Below are 25,389 nucleotides of genomic sequence, written 5' to 3'. Positions count from 1 at the left end.
TGCGGGGAGGGGTGTGCACTGTAGCATGGGCACTTTTTTAAAGCTCCCAAAGAGGTTCCACTGTGCAGCCAGGAATGAATACACATCAATGGTGTCAACTATCTGTTATGGCCTGGACTGTTTTCTCCCAAATTCCTACGTTGAAGCCCTAACACCAAGTATAAATGCGCCTGGAGATGGGGCTCTAAGGAGATAATTAAAGTTAGATGAAGTCATAGGGTGGGGCCTGAACCAATAGGAACGGTGTCCTTATAAGAAGAGGAAGACACACCAGAGCTCCCTCTGCACACAGAGGCGAGGCCGTATGAAGACACAGCTGGAAGGTGCCGTCCGCAGGTCTGGAAGGGGGTCTCCCAGGAACCAACCCTCTGGCACCGGATTTCAGACTGCAGCCTCCAGACTGTGAGACGTCAACATCTGTTGTTTAAGCCCCAGTCTGTGGCGTCTGTTTTGGCTGCCAGAGCAGACTAAGACGCCAACTAAACAATCCAACACACAGACCTTCGGCGGAGCCGCACGACTCTCCGAGTGACTAGTGGGAACAACACTCATCTCACAGGGCTGGGGTCTGGGGGTCAGGGTCCCCCAGGAATGGTCTGCCCATACCTTCTGTGTAGCCACACGCCTGTGTGAGGGCCTGGCAGTGGGTCAGAAGCGCGATCCTCGTCACGGTCACCCCGAGCACGCTCCCATCCTTGCACGTCTTGTACTGCAATGAGAAGGTGCCGAGAGGGTAGAGCTCCGGGCCCACATCCACCTCTGACCCTGAGCTGTGTAAGGGTTGCAGTGCGTGTCACTCAGTTCCCCAACCTCGTCCAGACCCAGCAACTCACCTCGATATACGCAGTGTCGTTATTGGCGTCCTTAATGTGCGGGAACCAATCTCGAGGAGGTTTAGAGAGATGTTTTGACTCTGTGACAAACCATAATAGCTTTGGCCAACCTTGGAAATAAAGGACAAATTCCTTTCAGGCAAGCATCCCCCAGAAGACAGGTGTGACGCCACCTTCCCGTTGGTGGCACGCTTCACAACAGCACAAGCCAGACCAAATCTCTGGTGTTTCCATCAAGTCTAAGGCCACGGCTAAGGCGCCGTAAGCCTCCTGCAGTTAGAGCACATCACGTGCAGGCTGAGAGCGCGTGGGGTGTTATCTGAAACCTCGTGTGTGGACGGTGTGTGGGCACAGATGCCTCGGAGCACATCCTCCCTGCCCGGCACTGAGGCTCACCTTTGAACTGTGGGATCTCCCCCGTCGGGCTCTTCGGCAGCCCTTTGTGGCAAGCGTCGCTCGTCAAGGCTACAGTCACCCCACAGCTCCCAAGCAAGAACCCGATCTGCTGGCTTCCTGCGTCCTGGGAGACGGCAGCAAGGAGAGAAGGGTCACGAGCAGAGGTGATGGCCGCTCTCCTAACAAAACACGGTCTCGCCCTCGGGCCCTGGGATGGCACCAAGCTCCCTGAGCAGAGGTTCAACCAGAGTGCCAGGGCACGGGCTGGTGTCTGCACAGCTGGGGTCAAACCTCAGGCTGCCACTTGCCAGCTGCCTGACCTTGAACAGGGCACTAGCTTGGCCTCAGTCTCGACATCTGCGCCGTGTCCTTGGCTGGCTGTAAGGGACGCACACGGGGAGCACAGAGTGTGCTGCGCTCAGGGGGCCTCGTTCTGCTCCCCTCTGGTTGTACCAGACCATGACCTCGGGACACAGAGAGGGTCCGAGAACACATCTCTGCGCTCAGGACACTAACCCCAAGCGGTCTTCGATCACATCCGGCGTGGTGGACTGGACACCCGTGCCGACCACGGAGTAAGGGCGTGTGCGTGGAGGGGCGCCGCCCCACAGACTGACTGCTAGGACTTGGGAGCAGATGCTGCGGGAGGGGCAGCCCCGGGCGCCACCACCCCGAGCGTCCAGCCGCCCCGCCAGTCAGTTCAATTTGCTTTCCTTACTCCCACCAGCTATGATTCAGAAAATAAAGCCGTGAAGCAGCCTGCATTCCTAGAAGGGAAACGTCAGGACTGTGGTGAGGCTGTCACCTCCTTCCTTCCCACGTGAGACAACATTCTCACCCCAGTAAAATCGGCAACATCGACATCTCAAAACTACGTCTTCCAAGTGCCTAGTTCCTACTCCTCACTGCAGATTTAAAAGCCGTGTCTCTTTACACAGCATCATGCACAGCCGGCCTCCCAACGCCCTTGCAGCCCCGACAAGGGGGAGGAGGCCTGGTGCTCCGCGGATGGGGACCTTCCCATTTCGGGGACCCTTGTGGGACTGTTCCTTCAAGCAGTGCTTTTTCAAGGAGAATTATAATCAGTCACTTCAATGTGAATTTGGATATCACATGGCCAAAAGCTGTGACCGGGTAAAGGGGTGGGGAGATAGGTTCTGAAGCTGGGTTTAGGGGCAGAAGGGCGTTTCTTCATGAGCGTGAACTTGCTGGGACTGCCTACAGACAGGCTCAGAACGGCTCAGGACAGGGAGCACCAGGGCCAACTGCAAGACCTGTCAGGGTTCACGGTGGAGGTCCGCTGTCCCCTGGGCCCTATCTTCCTAATATCTGCTCCTAAAGACCCTAAAATATGGAGGAAGGGTTGAGAGTAACCGTAAACAGAATCCGTGGTTACCATGAAATTCAGCTTCCATGCCTGCTCCTCCCCCATCTTCTTGGTCTGGAAATTCCTACTCAGAGGTCCAGCCAAATGCCAGCTTTGCAGAGACAGCCTCACCCAAGCACCCCATTGGGCTGAGATGAGACCCCTCCACCTGCTCTCAGAGCGCTCCGAGTGTCTCCTTCATGCACCGGGATCCCTAAAATTAAGCCCAGCTTGACCCCAGAGCCTCTGGCAGAGCCCACAGAGCCATCCGTGGCCTCCATGGGCCATCTCTCCTGGACCCGGGGACAGGGCCCTGAGCCCCGATGCTTGGGAGCCCCCTGACATCCCACACCACTGTCCAGAAAGGCGCCACAGGAAGCTACTCAGGAGGCACGCGAACCACTGCCCTGACGGCCAGAGCACTCAGGCCCTGACACTGCCTCCCCCTTGTTTCCTGAGCGCTTTTCCCTGGAATGACTGTTTCTGGCCTGCGGCTGGGCTCAGGGGCCCTTTCAGAAAAGCTGACCCACACCTGAGTTCAAACCTTTCCCTCACTTTCAATCTTTCCCCAACATAGAGAGCTGACAAAGCATGTCCCTTCCCCGGCAGTCTCTCCACGCCCACGGTCTCTGACAAGTCACTTCTCAAGCAGTAAACGCGCACTCGACCATCCCCACCACGTCCCATCTCGGTCTCCAGGTCAGAAAGCATCAGCCATACCCATGAGAAGGACTCTCCAGTAAATGTGAGGTGAGTTCACGGAAAGCGTCTCTCATGAACTCGTTCCGGATTTGTGGACCTGCAACTACTAGCTGGTGCTTTTCCAATTTTGATGCTTGCCTGCCCAAACCGCTGGCTTCTCAGCTGCCTCAGGAGGTAAGACAATAACACAAAGACGAAATGGAGCGAGGGGCTCTTGATGCATTACTCTGCAGAGTCAACACAAGACAGGCTGCAGACCCATTAGTTTAAAGATTATTATGGTCATACAACCAGGTGGATCCAAGAAACCTGACCCAAGAAATTTTCCTTATCAATACTAAGAGAAACATGTCATTAATGTACTGTTTTTTTGCCAATTAATTTTTAACTTTTTATTTATACTGGAAATTTCCAAGCAGACACAAAGATACAAAGAAAAGGAGAAAGAAATCCTATGTTCCTGTCATCCAGCACCAACGATTATCAACGTTGGCAAATCTGGTCTCATCTCTTACCTCAAACACATGCACACATGCAGATTTGTTATTTTAAAACAAATCCCAGACGTGGGGCATAACCTTCTACCCACAAACACTTCAGTTGGGTGGGTGTCACCCTCGGGCTGCCCCATTTCCCTCCCTCCCCACCCCAACTCCCTCTGATTTCTTCCAGCAAAATACACTCCCAAGAGAAGGATCATGTGATGGTTCACGTGAGATTGTAAGTATGTGACAAGACGTCAATGTTTTTCCTTCCAGAGATGTTTCATTTTAACAGGACATCTGAAACCTTGGTTAAAGCAAACAAGTGGGGCATGTGCTAGATTCTAAGGAAAGAACAGTATGCATTGTGCAGGACAGTGAGCCCCCTCTGAGCCCAGAGGCAAGTGCTGATGGGCCAGGCCCTGCCTGGCTGGACTCCTGTGGCCTCCGGGGCCCACTTGGTCTCTGGCCCTACGGCACTTAGAATATGCACAATTCCACCCCCGCTACAGCCTTGCTACTTCCCACGCTGGCAGAAGGGAAATCCGGCTCAGTGGTTTCCGCCAGCCCACAGGTCCACTTTGCTGACATCTGGCCTTCACAGACCAGCTCAGCCACCTCAAGAGGGCGAGGAGGGCAGCCACTGTCCAGATCTGCCCATCGTGGCACAGACTTCTGGAGGCTCCTCTCTTGCCCCTGCCCACTCCACGGCCAAACCATCAGAGGGACACCCATTTCTCCTACTATGAACTCTTCAAGTGAAAAATGAGCCTTCTCCCCTCACTTCAAGAACTAGAACAGAGAATAAATAAATGCACATGGGACTAAATCGTTCAGTGAGGCTAATCAACATAGATGATTCTGAAAATTTGGTTCTCATTAGGCCCTTTATTTTAAGACAAGACTAGTGTGCGTAGGACTGGTGGATAGAGGATTCACAAACTTCATCACCTCCACCCCTGTGCACATCTTACCCTGGGCTGAATGGCAACCGAGCCAGTGGATTCTTTTATTTAAAAATAAGTAAAGTTTTCTAAGAATGAACATTACATTCTGAAACCACAGACTGAGGCCCAACGCACAGCTTCTGGTTTAACAATAACCTGTGAGTCATCTCCTGGTTCTGTTCACCTCAGAAATGTTCTGAGGGAGAGAGGGCCAAGAAGAAACCTCAGCTTTTTCTTCTGAGAGAGGGTTCCTGGTCCTGAGGTACATGGTGACAATATGAGGGTCTGAATGGGCCTGAGAGGTAAGACAGAGCCACCTGGCAGGTCACAGCCTGCAATGCCTGAGACAGCTGGCAGGCACGTCTCAGGAGACCCAGAGGAGTTGCAGGTGAGACACCCTGGCCCCGCTCGACAATGCCTGGTCAGGAAGTGGCAGATACAGATGCCTCTTCATTCAAATGATTTTCCTCTGCAAACCAGACCTGGTCTGGAAGACACCAGGCTACAGATGTAGAGTAGACAAATCTAAATTCTATATGTGATGAGTAAACAATAACTGCTACTCATAACAACAATAACAAATGTTCTGGGGTCTGCTTAGTGCAGTGCTGACAGAGAATCAGTCTCTTCACTCATTAGCCTATAAATCCCTCCAAATTAGCATCCTGATGCCATTGACTAGAGAATCCAGAGGGTTTTTTTCTATTTCCAGAGGACCTCACCCACTGAATTAGATATCAATTAAAGAGGAGCATCACACATCCCCTGAGAGGCTTTCCACGTTAGTCACAGCACCAAAGAATCACATAGGAGAACGTGGCTACCTGCTCAGTAAATCCCCAAACCCTTCCGCATTTCTCGTCAATTGTGAAGGTCACAGGGCTCAGGAAGATGAGGAAGCACTTTATGGGGTGTGTATTGTACACCAGGAATGCTGGAGGCAAACCCTCGCAGAAATCAGGGTTCTCCTCAGGCCACTGGAGGGGGCTCTGCTGTCAGGGGCTGCAGGGCTCACCCCCCTTCCAGGGCCACCTGCTGCCCCGCCTGACACTTGCAGGTGCCTAGGAGGCCCAGGAGGGAACCTGCAGATTTTGTACCCAGGAAAACGGAAACAGCAACCATTCCCCAACCTTCTTCTAAAGGATCCCCACGTTCTCTCCTTCCGACCCAAGGAGCAGAGTTTCAAAGGTACCCACACACCGTGAACAGACCTTGAGGCATTTCCCCATTTTCATGATGAGTAGCCACAGAGACAGCTGGAAGATTCTCTGGAAACTCTGAGCCTGGGCACATGAAAACCTTAGCATTCTGGAGCTGGAAGAGTCACCCCACACAGTCTGCTCATGATGATGTGCTAAGTGACGGCCCGGTGAATCCAGGGTGGAGCTCAAGGGCACGACACATAACACAACCAGTGGCATGGGGCCATCCACACAGCCGTCGGCCCCGTCTCCTTCGACAGCATCAGAGCACCTCTCGGGGGACCAGCAGGGCCAGCCCCAGCACAGCCTCCTCCCTCTGCCTTCTCTTCCAAAGTTACCACAGGTCTGTGGTGCAAGAAGCCAATCATTTACGTGGACAAAGACACACACACTACTGTGTAGGGTTCCGACACTGGACTACACTACAACTCTAACAGCGAGATTAGTTATTTATTCTAATTATAGAATAAGATCCAACAAATCGTAGGTGAACCTGGAACTTGTTAATGTCCAAACACCTGAACAAACGCAACAACTGCCACCCCTGAAATAAAAATAAGTGAAAAATCTATCATGTACCCAGATTTCTACTGCAGTGACACTGAGGAACGAGATACTGGAACACCTGCTTTGCTGGCAGATCACCCTGGTCAATGCACAGAAGTTGCCACCTCAGGGCAGCAGCTCAATCCGGCCACTGAGCGGAGCTGCAGTGTCAATGCTGCTCCCTCGGCTGGGACAGCCAACGACAACCTGCACAGAGCCTCAGAGGCAAGGCAAACAGCCCTGTGCTTCCTGATCCACATCCTGCTGAGATGAAAGCTCTCGAAGATGGCCGTCTGCACATTCTGACCCCATGACAGAACCTTCCAGGGCAGCAGAGCCGACCTTCCCGGCCAACAGGCTTGAATAGAAAGATACGTTATTTACCTTTCTCGTGAGGGGCACCTCGATGGGCACAGGCACAACTTCGGCCAGCAGGCAGCCGTAGAAAGCCACCATGGAGGCAGCAGGGTCATTGTTGGGGAACACCAGTGCCACCTGGAGCAACACAGAGAGAGAGGGATTAACCACTAACACGATGCCACTGGAAAAAATTTAGATGCCCTGCTTGAAAAATGCATATTAGTAAGATGCATTTTAATAAGTTATCAGATGCTTTTCCTTGATCTCACATGGAAGGCAAACAGATTATCCGGGTCATCTCTGACATCGCACCAGAATGCAACTACCCCTGCTGTTTACACGTTATCTCCCCCATCGGCACATATTTTTACACAGGTGAAACCACAGTGCATATACTGTTTGTCTCTCGCTATTCTCACTGGGCTCTGAAGTGCGTCCTTGTACTTCCACACAGTCTTCACCATCGTAACTGAACGCTGTGCACTTCCTCCCTAAGGTGCTGGGCTCACAGCTGACTCTATTCTGATCCCGGCTCAGATTTAGCTCACCAAGCCTTGACTTACCTGAAAATTGAGAATACTAGTGTCCTAGTGTTGTAGGAAAGGTCAAATGAGAAAATGTATGCAAGAGCTCACACCGTGCCTGACACACAGCAGGCAGCCGTGAACCACAACTGCCCACGAGGCCCCGGCCCCGAGAGCCGGCGCTCGGTCAGCCTGCACCTGCGGCATCTGGCTTTCTGCCCTTCCAGGGAAGGCTTCCGTGAACACCTGCCCACACATCTCCAGCCGCCCATCGCCTCTCCAGCTCAGCCTCTGAAGAACCAGGAGTACAATATTCATGGAGTTCTAAAAGGTAAATTTAAATTACTATCCAAATAACCCAATAACGGATAGTATGATTTTTCAAATGTTTTCTGATAGTCCTGAAGGGAATCTTAATGAAGAACAATTTTCCATCAGATGGCTTATAATTATTCGTCCTTGTATGAACTGTGTTACATTTCCTTTGCCTATTTATCTGCTAGTGTTTTGACATTTCCCATAAAATCTTTAAATATATTTCATAGTATTAACTCTTACATTTGATGCAGACTTCTCGATATAATATTTTCTGTTTTATTTTTATTAGTGTATTTAATGTTGCATGTAAACTTGTCAAGTTTTTCCTTTATGTTGTCAGCTTCGTCCCATTTACATTCACCTGGCACTCAGGTTAGCGTCTGCCGTGGAGCTAACGCAACGTCGATCCGCTTGCTCTCCTGTTGCCCGATGCTCCTTCTGGAGTGGCCCTTCCTACTCTAGCTCTAGAAGCTGCCCTTCAGGATGCAACCGGCAGTCCTATTTCTGGATCCCCACTGAGCTCTGCAGGACTCTGCTTCCACTTTAACACAAGCTTCTCCCATGTGTTGCTGCAGCATCGGCACTGCTCTTCCTTGTTGATAATTAAGCACGTAAATCCCATGATTTAGCAGATGTATATGATTTTTGTATTACCTCATTCAGGAATTTAACACATTTTTTTTCTTTAAAAATGCCCTAACTAGAAGTTATTAACTTTGTCATGAACAGTTGGATAAGACATCCTAATTACCTCAATATCTAAGTAAGCAGGTTGGCATAAAGGACTCAGATGACAGCTGAGGATGGAGCAGGCTGCGTCTTAAATTTGGGTCTGTTAGCAACACAGGATAGTTGATGGAAATAAAATTAAGTTTGGAATTATGTGAAGATTGCCTTTCTACATGGCATTCCTGCAGTTTACTAAAATCAGCCAAACGAGACACAAATGAGATCGTTAAGGCCAATAAAAGCCATTCTGCACTACTGAAGAATTTTAAGAAACCCTGTGAAATAACTGTTGATTATATACTAATCCTTATTTTGTCCCAAAAGCACCCAGACAGATGCCAGGCTAGTATTAGTAGGACTTCAACGGAGGAATAAAAGGATTTATTTGCATGTCTCTGCATATGAACCACAAACAATTATTTTAAAAATGATCTGAGGTTTGCACTGGCCTCAGGTGTTCTGCCTTCAACTGGTGGTCTGAGAGTTGACAGCATCTGTTTTTAGTTCTGGATCTGGCAAAGCAACAACATTCAATCAAATGTTTGCAAAGCTTCCAAGGCACCACTGCTGCAAGACTGCTCTCCTTGAAAAAACAGAGGATGTTAAGAAAATGCAGAAGATGTTGAAGTTCCACCCAAAACTAATGGCTGTACCCGCTCATAGAGGACCAGTTAAATTCGGACTTGTTAGTCCTCCTGGGACTAACCTATTCTGCACGCAGGAATCTTCAAGAGCATAGAACCGAGAGAAAGAAGGTGCTGCTTCCAGAGCCAGACTGTGGATCAACATACTTCCAAGAGGAGCTTCTGGTCTGGCTCCTATCCCAGCTCTGTTCCAAGGAAGGGCAACTTGATCCAGGATTTAAAATTCCCACTGCTCGATCACTAAAGTTCATGCTGATAATGCCATATTATATAACCTTGCAGAGTTGGGTTAAAACAGGATGAAATGTTATATTAATGTAAAGTGAATAAAAGCAGAATATAAAATTGTACATTATATGCTCTCAAAAATATAAAAGTAACAAATAGAAAATGGTCAAATAGCTAAAGGCTCTTTTAGAATCAAAACTGAATTTTTAAAAAATTTGTTTTAAGGAAGGGAAGACTGTATTTGTATCATAAAACTTTCCTTTTATATCTCAATCAGTCACAAGTCCTGTTTTTTGGTGACTGCACAGTGATTCCAGTGCAATACTGTACAAATATACAGATGCTTCATTTTCATAAACACACATGGTTTCTTTTCATTCAATTCCCTATGTATTCTCTGATATTTCATCGCACTTAACCACGCACAGAGCGTCAACAGACCACCTCCTTCCTCCATTCTCCTCCGCTGGTCTTCCTGTAACAGCTCTGCTGTCCCAGTGCCCGGCTTGTTCTGTCCACATACCACACAATCCCCCCCTCAGCTCCTTTCCACACTCTGTCCTAGAACCTGACCAAGAGCCACGGGCTTGCTTTTTCTCCTCAAGAAGTGTTCTCAGATTCCAGAAGGTCCCAAAATGAGAACATTCTCTGTCCTTCCCAAAGAGTTCAGCTGTATCTCTCACCACCTATTTTGGGGACCTGTATCATTTTCCAATTTACAGACAGCCAATTATCAATGTCTTCATTTTTTTTTTTTAACTCTGCAAGCTCCCTGAAGGCAGGCTTCACATATGATGCATCTTTGTTTATTCCACAGCTCCCACTACAATATCCTGAAAACCTATTCAGCTTAGGCACATAAATGCCTTTTCAAAGCCCAAGCAGTACTCCCCAAAGTGCATTAATAGGGTCACCCACATGAAAAGCATCTATAATTTTTATGCTAAGGACAGAATGTTCATTATCCTCGGAAAATTATATTTAATTAAAAATGATTTTCAAAGAGGTAAAGAATCCTGTTTATTGTGACAGAAGGTTATTATCAATTGAATACTACAGTCACATATGCTTATTTAATAAGTATTTATACGCACATGCCAGGTGCCAGCCATATGAAAACTTTTTAAAGGAATAATTTAGAAAAGTAGTCCCACCTCATACAATTCAAACCACCCCCTGCTAAAGAAAATCTTTTTACATATTTTGTTCTATCAAAACTTGCCCCCCACATTCCTACTGACTTCTTAGCAGAACAGAGATGGTTTATTTTGTAATTGCTATTGTAAAGGAACTTCAAGAGTCTGAAGGCCAAAGACTTTTAAAAAAAACTACTAAGACTATTAACCAAATTATAGATAAGGGAGATATATTACAACTGACTTTTTTTTATCGTGATAAAATAAATATAGCAAAGTTTACCATCTTGACCATTTTCAAGTATACAGTTCAGTGGCATTAAGTACATTCACGCTGTTGTAAAACCATCATCAACCATCCATTTCCAGAACATTTTCATTTTCTTAAACTGTAACTCTGTCCCTATTAAACAATAACTCCCCATTTCCCGCCTCCCACAGCCCCTGGTAACCATCATTCTTCTGTCTCTAGGAATTTAAGTACTCTAAGTACCTCATATAAATGGAACCATATAATATTTATCCTTTTGTGACTGGCTTATTTTACAGAGCATAATGTCCTCAAGGTCCATCCATGTTGTAGAATGTGTCAGAATTTCCTTCCTTTTTAAGGCTGAATAATATTACACCGTACGAATATACCACCTTCTGTTTATTCATTCACCCGACCATGGATGCTTGAGTTGCTTCCTCCTTTTGGTTTTCGTGAATAGTGCTGCTATGAACATTGGTGTAGATATATCTGTTCAAGTCCTTGCTTTCAATTCTTTTGAAATTGAAGTGGAATTATCGGATCAGATGTTTAATTTTCTAAGGAACCACCATAGTACTGTTTTCCGCAGTGGCTACACCACTGTATATTCCTACCAGCAATGCACAAGGGTTCCAATTTCTTCACATTCTTGTCATCACCTACTATTTTGTTTTTGATAGCAGCCATCCTAATGAGTGTGAAGTGGTAGCTCATGTGGTTTTGACGTATATTTCCCTAATGATTAGTGATTCATGGGCTTATTTGGCTATTTGTAAATCTTCCCTGGAAAAAGGTCTATTCAAGTCCTTTGCCTGTTTTTTAAACTTTTTTTTTTTGGTTGTTGTTGTTGAGTTGTAGAACTTCTTTATATATTCTGGATACTAATCTTTTATCAGATATATGATTTGTAAACATTTTCTCTCATTCTGTATGTTTCTTTTTCACTCTCAAAAGTGTCCTTTGGTACACAGAAGTTTTAAATTTTATACATTTATTTTATTTATTTATTTTTGGCTGCGTTGGGTCTTCGTTGCTGTGCGTGGGCTTTAGTTGCAGCAAGCGGGGGCTACTCTGTTGTGGTGCACGAGCTTCTCATTGCGGTGGCTTCTCTTGTTGCAGAGCACGGGCTCTAGGCTCACGGGCTTCAGTAGTTGTGGCACACGGGCTTAGTTGCTCCACGGCATGTGAGATCTTCCCGGACCAGGGCTTGAACCCGTGGTTCCCTGCACTGGCAGGTGGATTCTTAACCACTGTGCCACCAGGGAAGCCCAGAATTTTAAAATTTTGATGAAGTGCAATTTATCAATTTTTTTGTTCCCTGTGCTTTTGGTGCCATATCCAAGAAATCACTGCCAAATCCAATGTCATGAAACATTTCCCCTATGTTTTATTCTAAGAGTTTAGGTCTTTAATCCATTTTGAGTTAATTTTTTAATATATGGTATAAAGGTTCAATTTTGGGTTTTTGCTTATGGATATCCAATTTTCCAAGCACCATTTGTTGAGTAGACTATCCTTTCTGCCATTTAATGTCTTAGCATCCTTCTTGAAAGTCCCTTGACCCTACATGTAAGGATTTATTTCTGGGTTTTCTATTCTATTCCTTTGGTCTATATCTGTCTTTGTGTTAATACCACACAGCTTTGATTGCTGTAGCTTTACAGTAAGTTTTATAATGAGGAAGTGTGAGACCTATAATTGACTTTTAAAAGCTAAAGGTCAAACTTGTTCATTAAACTGGAAAGAATCATAGCCTACCACAGAATCCTGGGGCTGCAGCAATCTTATTAAAAATTCCCCATAATGGGCCCATGTTTTTATAATATCTCTTAAGTAAATCATAGCTTGTATTCTTGCTGGTTTATGGTGCTCTACAATGATATTTTTATAAAATTCATTTGGAGTCCTTTGGGTGCAGGTGGGTAACCCAGTCTTGGGGCATTCTGAGGTACACAGCAACATATGGAAAAAAATCACTCCATTTAAGGCAAGAAAACTAGGTTCTACTCTCAGCCCCACATCTTAATCAGGGTGTAAAGCTTGGGCAAGATTATTAACTGCTCTGGGTGTAACATTAAAAAGGAAATACTAATATCTGTTTTCAGTAACTTAGCAGATTGCAGTAAGAATAAAATTGTGCTTTTCAATGAAAGACAGTAGCCTATATCAAGAAATTTAACACTAGGAAAGGAGCATACCAGCAGTTTGCTGCCAGGATTTTCGATATCACTGAGTAATATAAAAAAGTTCTAAACACAATTGTCCTACCTACTCAGGGAGACAGTGCAAGTACATTCCAAACTAGGAGACCACATATGTCAGGGGTTAGGAACACAGGTTTTGTGGTTGGACAAAAATGGATATGAGCACTGGCTACACCACTTTCTAGCTATGTGCCTTCATCTGATACGATTCTTACCCTCTCAAGTCCTAATATCCTCATGGATAAAACGTGAGAACTACTATAGTTAAACTCGCTGAGTTACTGTGACGATTAATCCTGCTGAATAACTGCTTCTGGTTCACAGTAAATGTTAAGAAAGCCTGATTTAGTAGTATGGAGGCACTGAACTTTGCAACTTTAAAACAGTGGGTGTCTTCTCCACCTCAGACCACGTGTCTTGCAGATGTGATAATTTAAATTGCACTTACCCTATCTCCAGGTCGCACCATAGGTTCTTGTTTTGTACCTAATTTATGCAGAATGTTGTAAGCAACCTTCATACTTCTTGTCCACAGTTTGCCTATCAATACAAATTATAAAGACACAATTAATTGTACACATGCATTTTCTGTTGTGTATATGTGTGCACATTAACCTATATAGAGAGTATTACTTTTTCACTTTAAGCCTTTCAAGTTATTCTGAGTCCCTGGAATCAATATGGGAAACAAAAGCCAGCAAATCTGACTTACAAAATCTGAGAAGCCTGAACACTGGAATAAGGTATTAAATACAAATACACCTCGGATGCTAAAAACCTAGAGCAAAGCCACAGAGAATTTAATTACCATCACAGAAGTAGGGGAGGATTTCTAGGGAGTAAAATAGGGCAGGGACCACGGCATTAGTGAGTTAATGCTAATTTATGTTGTGCAAAATGACACCTATTTCCTCTATTAATGAGTCCTGTCTTGTGTGATAGCAATGAATGTAAAGGGCACGTAAGACAGGCTTTGTAGGGCCTGATCCCTCTCCTTCTCCACATCCTAAGTTTCTCAACTTCAACTTTTCCTAACTTTTAGGATTTTGGAATCCTAATCCCTGAATTTAGATAAAGATTATGGTAAAATTTTTGAATTATTTTAAAGTTTTGAACTCTAGAAAAAATCACCACAAAGCAGGATTAAAAAGATTAAAAAAACACGAGAAAAATGACCAGTTTTGAAGAACTTGCAGATTCAAATCCCTGCCTTCATCCCAGTGCCAGACATTTCCTCAGCATACCCAGGTGATAGCAAACAGTCTGAGATCAAACCAAAATGACTTTAAAATCTAACATGAATTCTTGGACACATAAAGGCCTTTTACAACTTTAGCTTCTATAAGCTTTCAGGAGCAGTCAAGGTGTTAGAAATTATATTAATGCAATAATAGTAAAATAAAGATAACAACAATTTGAACTATTTCCTATAAATGCAATCACTGTTCTAATCTTTTTCCTATTTTAAATGTAAAAGCTAAATTAATATACACTTTAATTATGAAATTATGAAATTATGAAATGAAAAAATCTGAATTTGTTTTATTTCATATTGGATTTTGCAGCAACCCAAACTAGGGTTCTTACTGTTTTCCTATCAATGGATTTATCAATTTGTCTCTTCCTTAGTGATTAGGGGACAAGGAGGATTTTTCCATTATCTCTGATTCCTATAATTCCTAGGACATTCCTGGCTCATAGTATGTGCTCAACAAATGTTTCTTTGTTTTACTAACATCATAATAAAGCAAGCTATAAAAAACAAAATTGCAGTATACATTTTAGCCTACTTCTTGATCACTGAGAGTAACTACTAGGTGTGATGTTTTATTCATGCCCCTCCTCCACCTTCCTTAACTCCACCTCCTCAAGACTGGCTTCTTTACTATTACTTGATGATTATATTTTTGCCCCAAACAGTCACTAGCCATTAGAAATAATGCAGGGAGTTATTTTTTTCCTAAAGAAATCACAAATATTTTGTGCCTTCAGATTTATTTAATGTGAACAATGTTAGGAAATTACTATAGTTGAATAAACAATTACAATCAACTTGTTGTAAGTGAAAAAAATCAACGCATTGTAAACGAACAAATCAATTACAATCAAACAATTAGCACCATTATATTTTGTTAAAGTTTCAACTTCATTCTCAGTTTGGACTATTAAAGTCTAGATCATCATAAATTCATACAAAAGCCAATTTACAACAGAGAATTTGAAAAAGGAAACAGCACACTTTTGGCCAGTTCTACAAATATTTTTCAAATAGATAAAAATAAAGAGTAAATTGATGATTTAAATTAAAGAAGATAAAACAGTTCTTGACTGATTTAGAAAGGAGAAAGAAAAAAAATTTCCAACCAAGAATACTCTCCCAGGCAAAGTTATCATTCAGAACTGAAGGACAGATAAAGTTTTCCAGACAAGCAAAAAGCTAAAGGAGTTCATCACCACTAAAGCAGCCTTACAAAAAAAGTGTTAAAGGAACTTATTTAAGCTGAAAAGAAAGGGCACTAATTTGTAACAAGAAACTATGTGTCTCACTGGTAAAGGTAAATATTTAGTGAAGGTAGTAGATTAATCACTTATAAACCTAGTATTAGGTTGAAAGACAAAAGTAGTAAAAATAACTACAACAGTTAGTTAAGGAATACACAAGATAAAAAGATGTGAAATGTGACATCAAAAACATAAAACGGGGAGACAAAAAATGTAGGGCTTGGGAATGTACTCAAACTTAAGTTTTTAATCAACTTAAAACAGACTATTATAAATATGTTATATGTAAGCCTCATGGTAACCATCAAGCAAAAACCTATAGTAGATACACAAAAAATAATGTGAAAGGAATCTAAGCACACCACTAAAGAAAGTCATCAAACCACAAAGGAAGAGAGTAAGAGAAGACTAAAGGAACAGAGGAAAAGAGCCAGAAAGCAATTAACAAAATGGCAATAAGGTCACACCTATCAATAACTACTTTAAATGTAAACAGACTAAATTCTCCAATCAAAAGACACAGCGGGTGAATGAATTAAAAAAAAAAACCAACAACACAAGACTCATCTACATACTTCTACAATAGACCCACTTCAAGTATAAAGACACACACAAAATGAAAGTGAACAGATAGAAAAAGATATTCCATGTAAATGGAAACCAAAAGAAAGCTGGGTTAGCTATACTTATAACAGATAAAATCAACTTTAAAACAAAGACTGTAATGAGACAAAGGACATCACGTAATGATAAAGGGTAAATCCAACAAGCAAATATAACATTTGGATATATTTATGTGCCCAATATAGAAGCACCTGAATATATAAAGCAAACATTAACAGACATAAAAAGGGAAACAACAGCAATATACCAAGAGTAGGGGATTTTAATACCCCATTTACATCAATGAACAGACCGGCCAGACAGAAAATCAATAAGGAAACATCAGCCTTAAATTACACATTACACCAGACAGATTTAATAGAAATATAAAGAACATTCTATCGAAAAGCAGCAGAATACACATTCTTCTCAAGCTCATATGGAATATTCTCCAGGATAGATCATAGGCCACAAAACTAGTCTTAAATTTAAGAAGACTGAAATCATATTGAGCATCTTTTCTGACCACAATGTTATTAAACTAGAAATCAATTATGAGAACTGATAAATTTACATGTATGTGGAGATTAAAAAACATGCTATCCAACAACCAACGAAACAAAGAAATCAAAAGAGAAAGTAAAAAACACCTTGAGACAAATGAAAATGAAAATATAACATACTAAAACTTATGGGATACAGCAAAAGCAATTCTAAGAGGGAAGGTCACAGATAAATGTCTATCTCGAGAAACAAGTAAAATCTCAACCTAACTTTACATCTCAGGTAACTAGAAAAAGAAGAGCAAATAAGGCCCAAAGTTAGTAGAAGGAAGAACATGACAAAGATCAGAGCAGAAATAAATGAAATAGAGATTAAAAAGACAATAGAAAAGATCAATGAAATCAAGAGCTGGTTCTTTAAAAAGTTAAACAAAATTAACAAACCTCTGGCTAGACTCACCCAGGGAAAAAAGAGGACTCATAAATAAAATCAGAAATGAGAGACATTACAATTGGTATTAAAGAAATACAAATGATCATAAGAGATTACTATGAACAATTACATACCAACAAACTAAGAAATAAATTCCTAGAAACATACAACCTTCCAAGACTGAATGATGAAAAAACAGAAAATCTAAACAGACCATTTACTAGTAAGGAGATTGAATCAGTAACCAAAACCCTCTCCACAAACAAAAGCCCAAGACTAAATAGCTTCACTGGTGTATTCTACCAAACATTCAAAGAAGAATTAATACCAATCCTTCTCAAGTTCTTCCAAAAAACAAAAGATGAGAAAACACTTCCAAACTCATTTTACAAGGCCTGCATTACCCTGATATCAAAAAAAGACAAGGACACCATGAGAAAAGAAAATTACAGGCCTGAAGAACACAGATGCACAAATCTTCAACAAAATATTAGCAAACCAAATTTAATAATATGTTAAAATGCTCATACACCATGATGATCAAGTGGGATTTATTCCAGAGATGCAAGGATGGCTCAACATCCGCAAATCAATGAATGTGACACAGCACATTAATAACATAATGAAGGATAAAAATCATATGATCATCTCAGCAGATGCAGAAAAAACATTTGACAAAATTCAACATCCATTTATGATAAAAATTCTCAACAAAGTGGGTACAGAGGGAACATACCTCAACAAAATAAAAGTCATATGTTTACAAGCTCACAGCTAACAGCATACTCAACAGTAAAAAGCTGGAAGCTTTTCCTCTAAGATTCAGGAACAAGACACTTTTGCCATGCTTATTCAACATAGCATTGTAAGTCCTAGCCAGAATAATAAGGCAAGAAAAAGAAAGAAAAAGCATCCAAACTGGAAAGGAAGAAGAAAAACTGTCACTACTTTCAGATAACATGACATTATATATAGACAAACTTAAAGACTATACAGAAAACCAGAGTAATAAATGAATTCAGTAAAGTAGCAGATACAAAATCAATACACAGAAAACTGTTCTGTCTATACACTAATAATAATCTATCAGAAAGAGAAATCAAGAAAACAATCCCATTTACAACTGCATCAAAAGGAATAAAATACCTAGGAATGAATTTAATCAAGGAGGTAAAAGACCTGTACGGTAAAAATTATGACTTTAATGAAAGAAATTAAAGATGACACAAATAAATAGAAAGATATTCTCTGCTCGTGGATCAGAAGAATTAATATTGTTAAAATGTCTGTACTACCCAAAGCAATCTATAGATTCAATGCAATCCTTATCAAAATTCCAATGGCATTTTTCACAGAAATAGAACAAACAATTCTAAAATTTGTATGAAACCATGAAGGACCCCAAATAGCCAAAGCCATCTTGAGAAAGAAAAACAAAGCTAGAGACATCATACTCCCTGACATTACAAAACTACCAGTAATGAAGAACTGGATGATACTGGCACAAAAACAGACACATAGATCAATGAAACAGAATAGCCCAAAAATAAACCCACGCATGTATGTCAACTAATTTATGACAAAGGAGCCAAGAAAGGGGAAAGGACAGTCTTTCAATAAATGATGCTTGGAAAACAGTACACAATCAGCTCCACGGCTGAATCTGGCAAGAGATGAAGGTCAGACAGGAAAGTCCTCTGTCTTTTTGACTGACTAAAATCTATTTCCAAGACTGTAACTTTTAAAAAATGAATCTTATGCCTCATGATGGGTGAAATATCCTTTATCCACTCAGAATTTCCCAACCAAGCCAGAAAAAAAAAAAAAAATGAGACTATGAAAACATATGCTCCTAAATCCCATTTCCTTCCGTGAGATGCACAGGATAATGACTGAGGCACAGTGGGTGCCTCATGGGCCCCACACCCACTAAAAGGCTGGGCTATAATACTTAACACCTGGCTCTTGACCTCCATTGCTAATGGAGAAAACAATTTCTTTCCTACCTGCAATTAGAAGAGCATTATCATCATAAAAACAAAACTGAAAGTTAAAAAAAGGTAATCTAACCTCACACATGCAGACATAATATAAGCCATTTTGGTGTTTTTGTTATGAGGCTTGTTTCTTTGCAAAACTGTAGCAGAGAGTGTGAAAATGACCTGAAAATTTGCTTTCTCCGCCTCTTATCCGTGGAGCAAAGAGAAAGGAATCTCTCTGGTACAGTTAACCATTTCCAAGTTTACGGACTGCATTAATGGTACTGAATAAAGAATTAAAGAAAAGTTTGTTTCTCTTGCTTTCTGAAAAAGCACTTTGGAAACAGATTCTGTTTCTTCTGAGTGATGCATGTCAAAGAGTTCTGATATACATTCTTTAACTACCAATCCTTCTTGAAAGCATTAATTTAATTAATATACATTCCAAGAGGTAAAATCTAACATCTTATTAGAGTTATAATCACTAATTTTTTATATCACTTTCTGGTTTTTACTCAAAAACATTTAACAAACAGTAACTTTTCATATTCAAACCAAGTAATTTTCCTATAATATTTCTTTTCAGGTTCCATTTATTTCTGTATTAGAAACATAAGGCAACACAAATATGAATCGGCCACCCTGAAAGTGACAGTTGTGTGCAGGCACAAGCAAACAAAAGGTGGATAAGCCTCACAGGATTACCGTAAGTGAGGATGTACAGAGGTTTCCCATTCGTGTCCATCGTGGTCAAGCACGGGGCCTTTGGTGAGATGGTCCCCCATCGCTGTAATGCTGCTTCTAAAGATGGGGGCCAATTTGTAACCACACCCAGCTGTTCCCCACGCATCGCCAACATTTGGGCTCCCTCTGGCTTTGGCTGGTTTGGATCTGGTTGTTGAACTAAATACATTTGAACACAAAAGGTTTTCAAGAAAAACACATCCATATTAGCACAATCACTTTTTTATTCCTTTTAAGGAAGCTAGAAGACTTACACTTGAGTTAGAAATTTATTAGCAGACAGGAAACATGCACAGGTGTTTTTCTAGAATTAGAGCTATGACCGACACATGAGCCTCATGGATGTAACAAAAGCACTTAATTCTTACAATTTCCAAGGCAATGTCAGGGTGCGGAACTTAGGGAGAATGGAATGCATTTATAAACTGACAAGTAAAACTACGCATTTTAACATGTCTAGAGTCTAGGATTGCAATAGCCATGTTTAAAACATCGGTTATCGACATACACTAGTAATTATAGACTCCAAAGAGCTCAAATCTTGCTGAATTATATTTTTCCCTTAAATACTGAGATGTAAATTTGAATTTGCTACAGATACTATGAATAACTAGCACAGCACATATTTTCTTAAGTACAACAAAAATAAACGCCCCATAATAAAAACAATTTGCCCAACTCTTTAGATAGGTAAGAATCTGAGAGATTATTCTCACTTCTGGGAAAGGTTTCTCTTATAGTTGACGATTCACAATTTCCACCTGCTGGCTAGAGAATCAGCTATGTCTTACTTGTGGTATAAAGAGCAAGAAAATAAGCAGTTTGGGTTTGATACAACAAGCAGTACTTTGTTTCAATTTTAAGTTGTTTGTGTTAAAAGGCTCAGGACTGTTCAGGGGTTAAGAACACCAGCTCCTGAAGCTGTCACAAGAGGCAGGAAGGTGAGATCTGCCACGGCTCACTCTGCATTCCTCTAAAGCCTATTCAGAGAGAACGCGCTGCTGCAAGCTCAGGTTGTCTATGATTTATCAACACCAGAATTCCTGTAGCCTCAAGGAGTCCTTAGAAAGAGGCCTGGCTCACGGGACAAAATCTCATTCTGCTGAGAGTGACACACAAATGGAATCAACCCAACTGTGCCGGGACTGGCGTATCTTTAAAGGGACCTTGGGGAATAGTACCTACAGTTTCTAGGCAGGATCCCTGTCTTCCCAGGAACACCAAGATTACCGTTCTTAAAAAGTCAAACAGCCTTGGTAGAAAAACACTATACTCTATAGGGTCACAGAAACACTGGACGAGGGGGTAGGAATGGGCTCTTTCACCTTCCAGCAGTTCTTCAAAGTCATCGACGAAGAATTCCCGCAATGGTGGCCGTTTGGGTCGTTTGAGGGTATTGACAAGCTGCTGGATTTTTGCTGATACCCGGCTACTTACAGGCACTCCTGAAAAACAGAACCATGGGGCAGGTGGACTGAGCATGAAGCAGCGTAAACAAGCAGCCACAGTAAAAACAGCCATGACAGCACACCCTGCCCCATCTCAGGGCTGGGAGCCCCTCAGTGTCACCTAAGATGACTGCTGCTCAATGAGAACATTCCGAGGTGGACGGTCTCAGCATGTGACCTTGCTAGGAAGCCTCGAGAGAGGATAAAGATGTAGCAGAAATGATTCCTTTTTACACTGTGAACTGTCCTGCTCTGGTGACCTTGGGAAAAACTCCGGACAAAAGACTGGGCTCGGTCCCACCTCTATTCCTAAAACAGGGTCTGTCATCTCCTTATTAATACTGTCTCAGGGTCCCCTGTGTCCTTGGGGGTCAGAGAGCTGATTAAGCAGTGAGACCCTCCCCAAGTCCCAATCTCCCCTGAGACCACCTGTGCTCGGCCTACAGCTGCCGCCCCTGAAAGTAAGGGGACTCAGGTTCTACAAGTGCCGCTGGCAGGCCTTGTCCTCTTGCAGGTAATGGCCAGGTCCCTCCTATATGTCTTTCAGACCCACTCTCCTGAGTGAACATTTAGGCAATGCATTCTAGAAGCACAGCAATTAAAAGCAGTTTCTGACATAATACAGAACTTACATATATTTATCCATGTGTACTGAGAAAAACAGACCCAACCTTATAATACATTTCTCATGACAATAAATGTGACATCGTTTTCAAAACTGAATAAGTGAAATGATCAATGAAAAAGGCATGAAATTTAAAACATTTTACATAACCCAAATAAATGAAAAAATGGAGCACCAAGATGCTGAATCCGTAACTGGATCCCATGCACTCTCTGCAGGCAGATTTCATTCCTGCTGAAAGGCGCTTGGAAACCTGAACCTGGTAAATACGAAGGCCTGGAACCTTCACAGCTCTCAGACAGAAGAACCACGACCAGAGAGGGTCTTTCCCATACTGACTGAGGCAAAGCCCTTCCTCCACAGCACAGTGTCACAAGAACAGAACTCAGCTTTTGGAACGAGTATGACAGAATTCAAGGAAATTTTTCTATCAAATAAAAACCATTTTAATAGACAGTCTCAAAATACTCTATGGGCACTTTCAGAATTGAGACATTAAATATTTTACAATCTTGAAAATATATAACCCAGAATTCTCAATATCTAAACACAAAATTTCCCCATTAAATAGTCCCAGTTAATCTGGTTTGGATGAATCAGAGATCATTTCACAAGGCCACTGGTGCTCCAGCTTAATTTAGAACACACACAAATCATCCTAGGACCCAGCCCAGAGCTTCTGATGTGTTAGGTCTGGGGTGTGGCCCAGAATCTGTTTTCCAACAAGTGCCCCATGTGGTTCTGGTACGAGACACCATCACAGCACTGGACTGGACAATAGATGAATTTACCTGGGGGAGCAGGTGAAGATGATGAACTTCAAAGACAACAAAGTTACTAAAATGGTGATGACAAGAATAACAGTAATGACCAATTCAATAAACAATGAACTTAGTAGAGGACTAAAGCAAACCTTGATACTGAGAAGCATTCCAGGGAAACTAAACATACTGGAAACTGGAGTGACTTCAAATGTACTAACAGAGAACTCAGAACCCAGCGACCTTGGGCTCTGACCACAGTGAAGAGGCATCTGCCTGTTAGAGGCTGGGTCCAGGCCTCCTCATCACCCCCGAGTCACAGTGTCACGGACACAAGCATAGTGGGATGGATGGCACACAGAGGCTATTTTGGCCATCTTCCAAGAAAATAACACTTTATATCATCATCAGGTTCCAGTCTAACTTTCATGACTCTGGAAGGTCAAGGAAAGCAGAATAAAGCATGACGTTCATGTTCGAGTCTGTCACTTTAGGATGGGTAACAGGAATATGTTAGTGCATACCAAGATGAAAGATTCAAGGAATAAGAGAGAACCCGAATGGCTGTATTTATCAAATCACCAATACTTTTTCCAACATGGAGGAAAAAGGACCATCTTTCTTCCAAAGTCTAAAGCACCATTCTGCCCATCTCTGTCCATTATTTTGGTTGCGTTTAGCTCCATCTTGCCCTTCCAAGTAACCATTCACAGTCTTAACACCTGCACTAATTGTCTAATTGTGGAATCAACATTATTCATTAGCAAAAACATCAGAATTTTATCAAATCTTTTTCTTCTCATGACAAAATTTCTACAACGTTGACATTTTTCCTACAAGGAATAACTCTTGGCCCCCTTGGAGATAGTTTGCACTTCCTGTAACTATGCCACCTTCTAGGGAGGCTCATAAAGAATCTGATGAGTCAATGAGCCGACTGTGTCACTAGAAGAAACACATCCAGTCAGGGCACAGAAAGGCACGTTAGCAGAACTTAGAATTTACAAAGGAGGAAAAACTTGCTGGAAGACATACCGTCGCCAGTCTCCATGAGCTCGGCATTGCCATACTTTGGGGCTGTTCTTGATGTCGTAGAGCCCTGCGGCCTTTCTACTTGTATTGAGTGTTCTGAGGTGTAAGTGGTTACATCGGGAGGTGCAGAGTGATTTTCTGTAAAGAAGCAAATTGTAAGTTTTCTGGTTATCATGATACAGTTATTCTGAAGGCTACGTAAGCAATAAGGTTTCAAAAATGCCACATCCTAAGAAGAGAAAAAGATTCTGAATCAAAAACTACTATAAAAATCTCAGCATAAAGATGATCTTTACAATAATAACATCACTACAGGTGCCACATCAATGAATCACTGTAGCACTTTAATTAAAATAATGTCTTCAACTGGCCAAAGGAAAAAGACACTGTAAATTATGGGTTCATAAAAGAGTAATTTTCTTGTCAGTCATAGTAGAGGCAGTTAAGAGCTCAAGCTTTAGATGCAGAGAGCCTGGGGTTTGAATCCCAGTTCTGCAAATTCTTGAGACCTTGGGAAGCATCCTGACCTCTATACCTTGGTTTCTTCATCCATCAAATGGGAATAATGGCAACTACCTCCTTGTTGGGTAGATTAAATGAGTTAACATATGTAAAGTATTTAGAACATTTCTTGATAGAAGGTGAACATTTAGGAAATAGTAGCTATTTTATTATTTGTTTTAGCATGAATAATACTGAACAGTCCAGTCATTCAAAAAACACCGGTTTACATCTAATGTGTATGGGGTGCCGTGTTCTGCACAATGAAACGTACAGCAGGCCTTCCCCATAACATTACTTGATGATAAAGTTAAGCACTTAAATGGTTAAATGGGGAAAGCATGATTTTGTATTTATTAAATAAGACATTAAGGAGAGCATGTCAAATGAGAATGTCCATGTCATTTTATACATACTAAGTTCTAATAATGAGTATTATACTATTAATTTTGATTTGTTAATCCTTACTAGATAGAAACGTGTCAAGATTCTATAGTTCCATGTGATAGAAGCACAATATTTTATGCTGTTAAAAGGGGAGCAGGTACTGGAAGGCCTTTCTCCTCTGTACACTGCCCACCTTGGCACTACATGTGAGGGCCAGTTTAAACTGTGAAATCACTAACATAAAGCACAAGAATGAGGAAAAACAGAGCACCGAAGAGATCACATAAAGAACGCTGTTTACAGACTGCGCTAAACTAGAAGCCGGGGTGTGGCCTGTCGACTCCGCTGGGAACATAAACGTCGGGGACTCAAATTTTAGCCGTTCTGCAAATGTCTGGAAACGACCTCGAGAAGCCCACGGGTACTCATTTGAGGGTGCAGGTAATTTTAACAAGTAGGCAGATTGGCAAGTACCCAATCCGCCAGAAGTGAAGACTGACTTCTGTGTCAGTGAGCCTGCGTATGTTAAGGGACATTACACTGAGTGAGACTTGAGGCCAAGGAATATTAATCTGAATTCCTAAGCAAGCTTCAAACGTAGCAACCAGCGTGACCAACGCAGGTGCTTGGACTCGGGAGACCCTCAGTCCTGGGCACACTGACCAGTAAGTGTGTGGAAATGTGCACGGGGGCTGAGGGCTGGGCCACCAGGAGTTGCCCAACTGGTCCTCAGGTCCGCGTCTCAGAGCTGATCACCTGGGACCGGTTACTGACCTTCCTATGCCTCGGCTCCCCATCCTGTAAAAGGGGGTGACAATGACAATGCCTCCCTCTGAGTTACAGTGGGGATTACATAGATAAACAGATACAAGCACTGGCGTTACCAGGCACACAGACAGACATGCCAGGAGAGGAACACACGGGCAGCTCTCTGCACCAACAACTACTCTTCCAGGGTCTGAGCCTGGAGATCTCTGTGAAGATAACGATCGGCATCAGCC

At 42.3% G+C, this 25,389-nt stretch overlaps 1 protein-coding gene across 5 annotated transcripts in view; it reads right to left on the bottom strand.

The window, feature by feature from the left end:
• DIP2C (disco interacting protein 2 homolog C) overlaps positions 1 to 25,389 on the bottom strand; it is a 378,709-nt gene that overhangs the window by 107,062 nt on the left and 246,258 nt on the right. For all 5 annotated transcript variants that reach the window (XM_057542779.1, XM_057542780.1, XM_057542781.1 and 2 more), the window contains 8 exons: positions 23,504 to 23,638; positions 20,960 to 21,079; positions 19,596 to 19,793; positions 13,319 to 13,410; positions 6,859 to 6,969; positions 1,230 to 1,353; positions 834 to 943; positions 607 to 709 (listed from right to left, as the gene is read on the bottom strand). In XM_057542779.1, coding sequence (XP_057398762.1) covers positions 607 to 709; positions 834 to 943; positions 1,230 to 1,353; positions 6,859 to 6,969; positions 13,319 to 13,410; positions 19,596 to 19,793; positions 20,960 to 21,079; positions 23,504 to 23,638 — 993 coding nt within the window. The remainder of the gene's footprint in view (positions 1 to 606; positions 710 to 833; positions 944 to 1,229; positions 1,354 to 6,858; positions 6,970 to 13,318; positions 13,411 to 19,595; positions 19,794 to 20,959; positions 21,080 to 23,503; positions 23,639 to 25,389) is intronic.

The sequence above is a fragment of the Balaenoptera acutorostrata genome, chromosome 3 (genome assembly GCF_949987535.1).
Source record: "Balaenoptera acutorostrata chromosome 3, mBalAcu1.1, whole genome shotgun sequence".
Taxonomy (NCBI): domain Eukaryota; kingdom Metazoa; phylum Chordata; class Mammalia; order Artiodactyla; family Balaenopteridae; genus Balaenoptera; species Balaenoptera acutorostrata.
The sequence above is the reverse complement of the archived record's forward strand: the minus strand, read 5'-3'. Positions and strand labels throughout refer to the sequence as shown.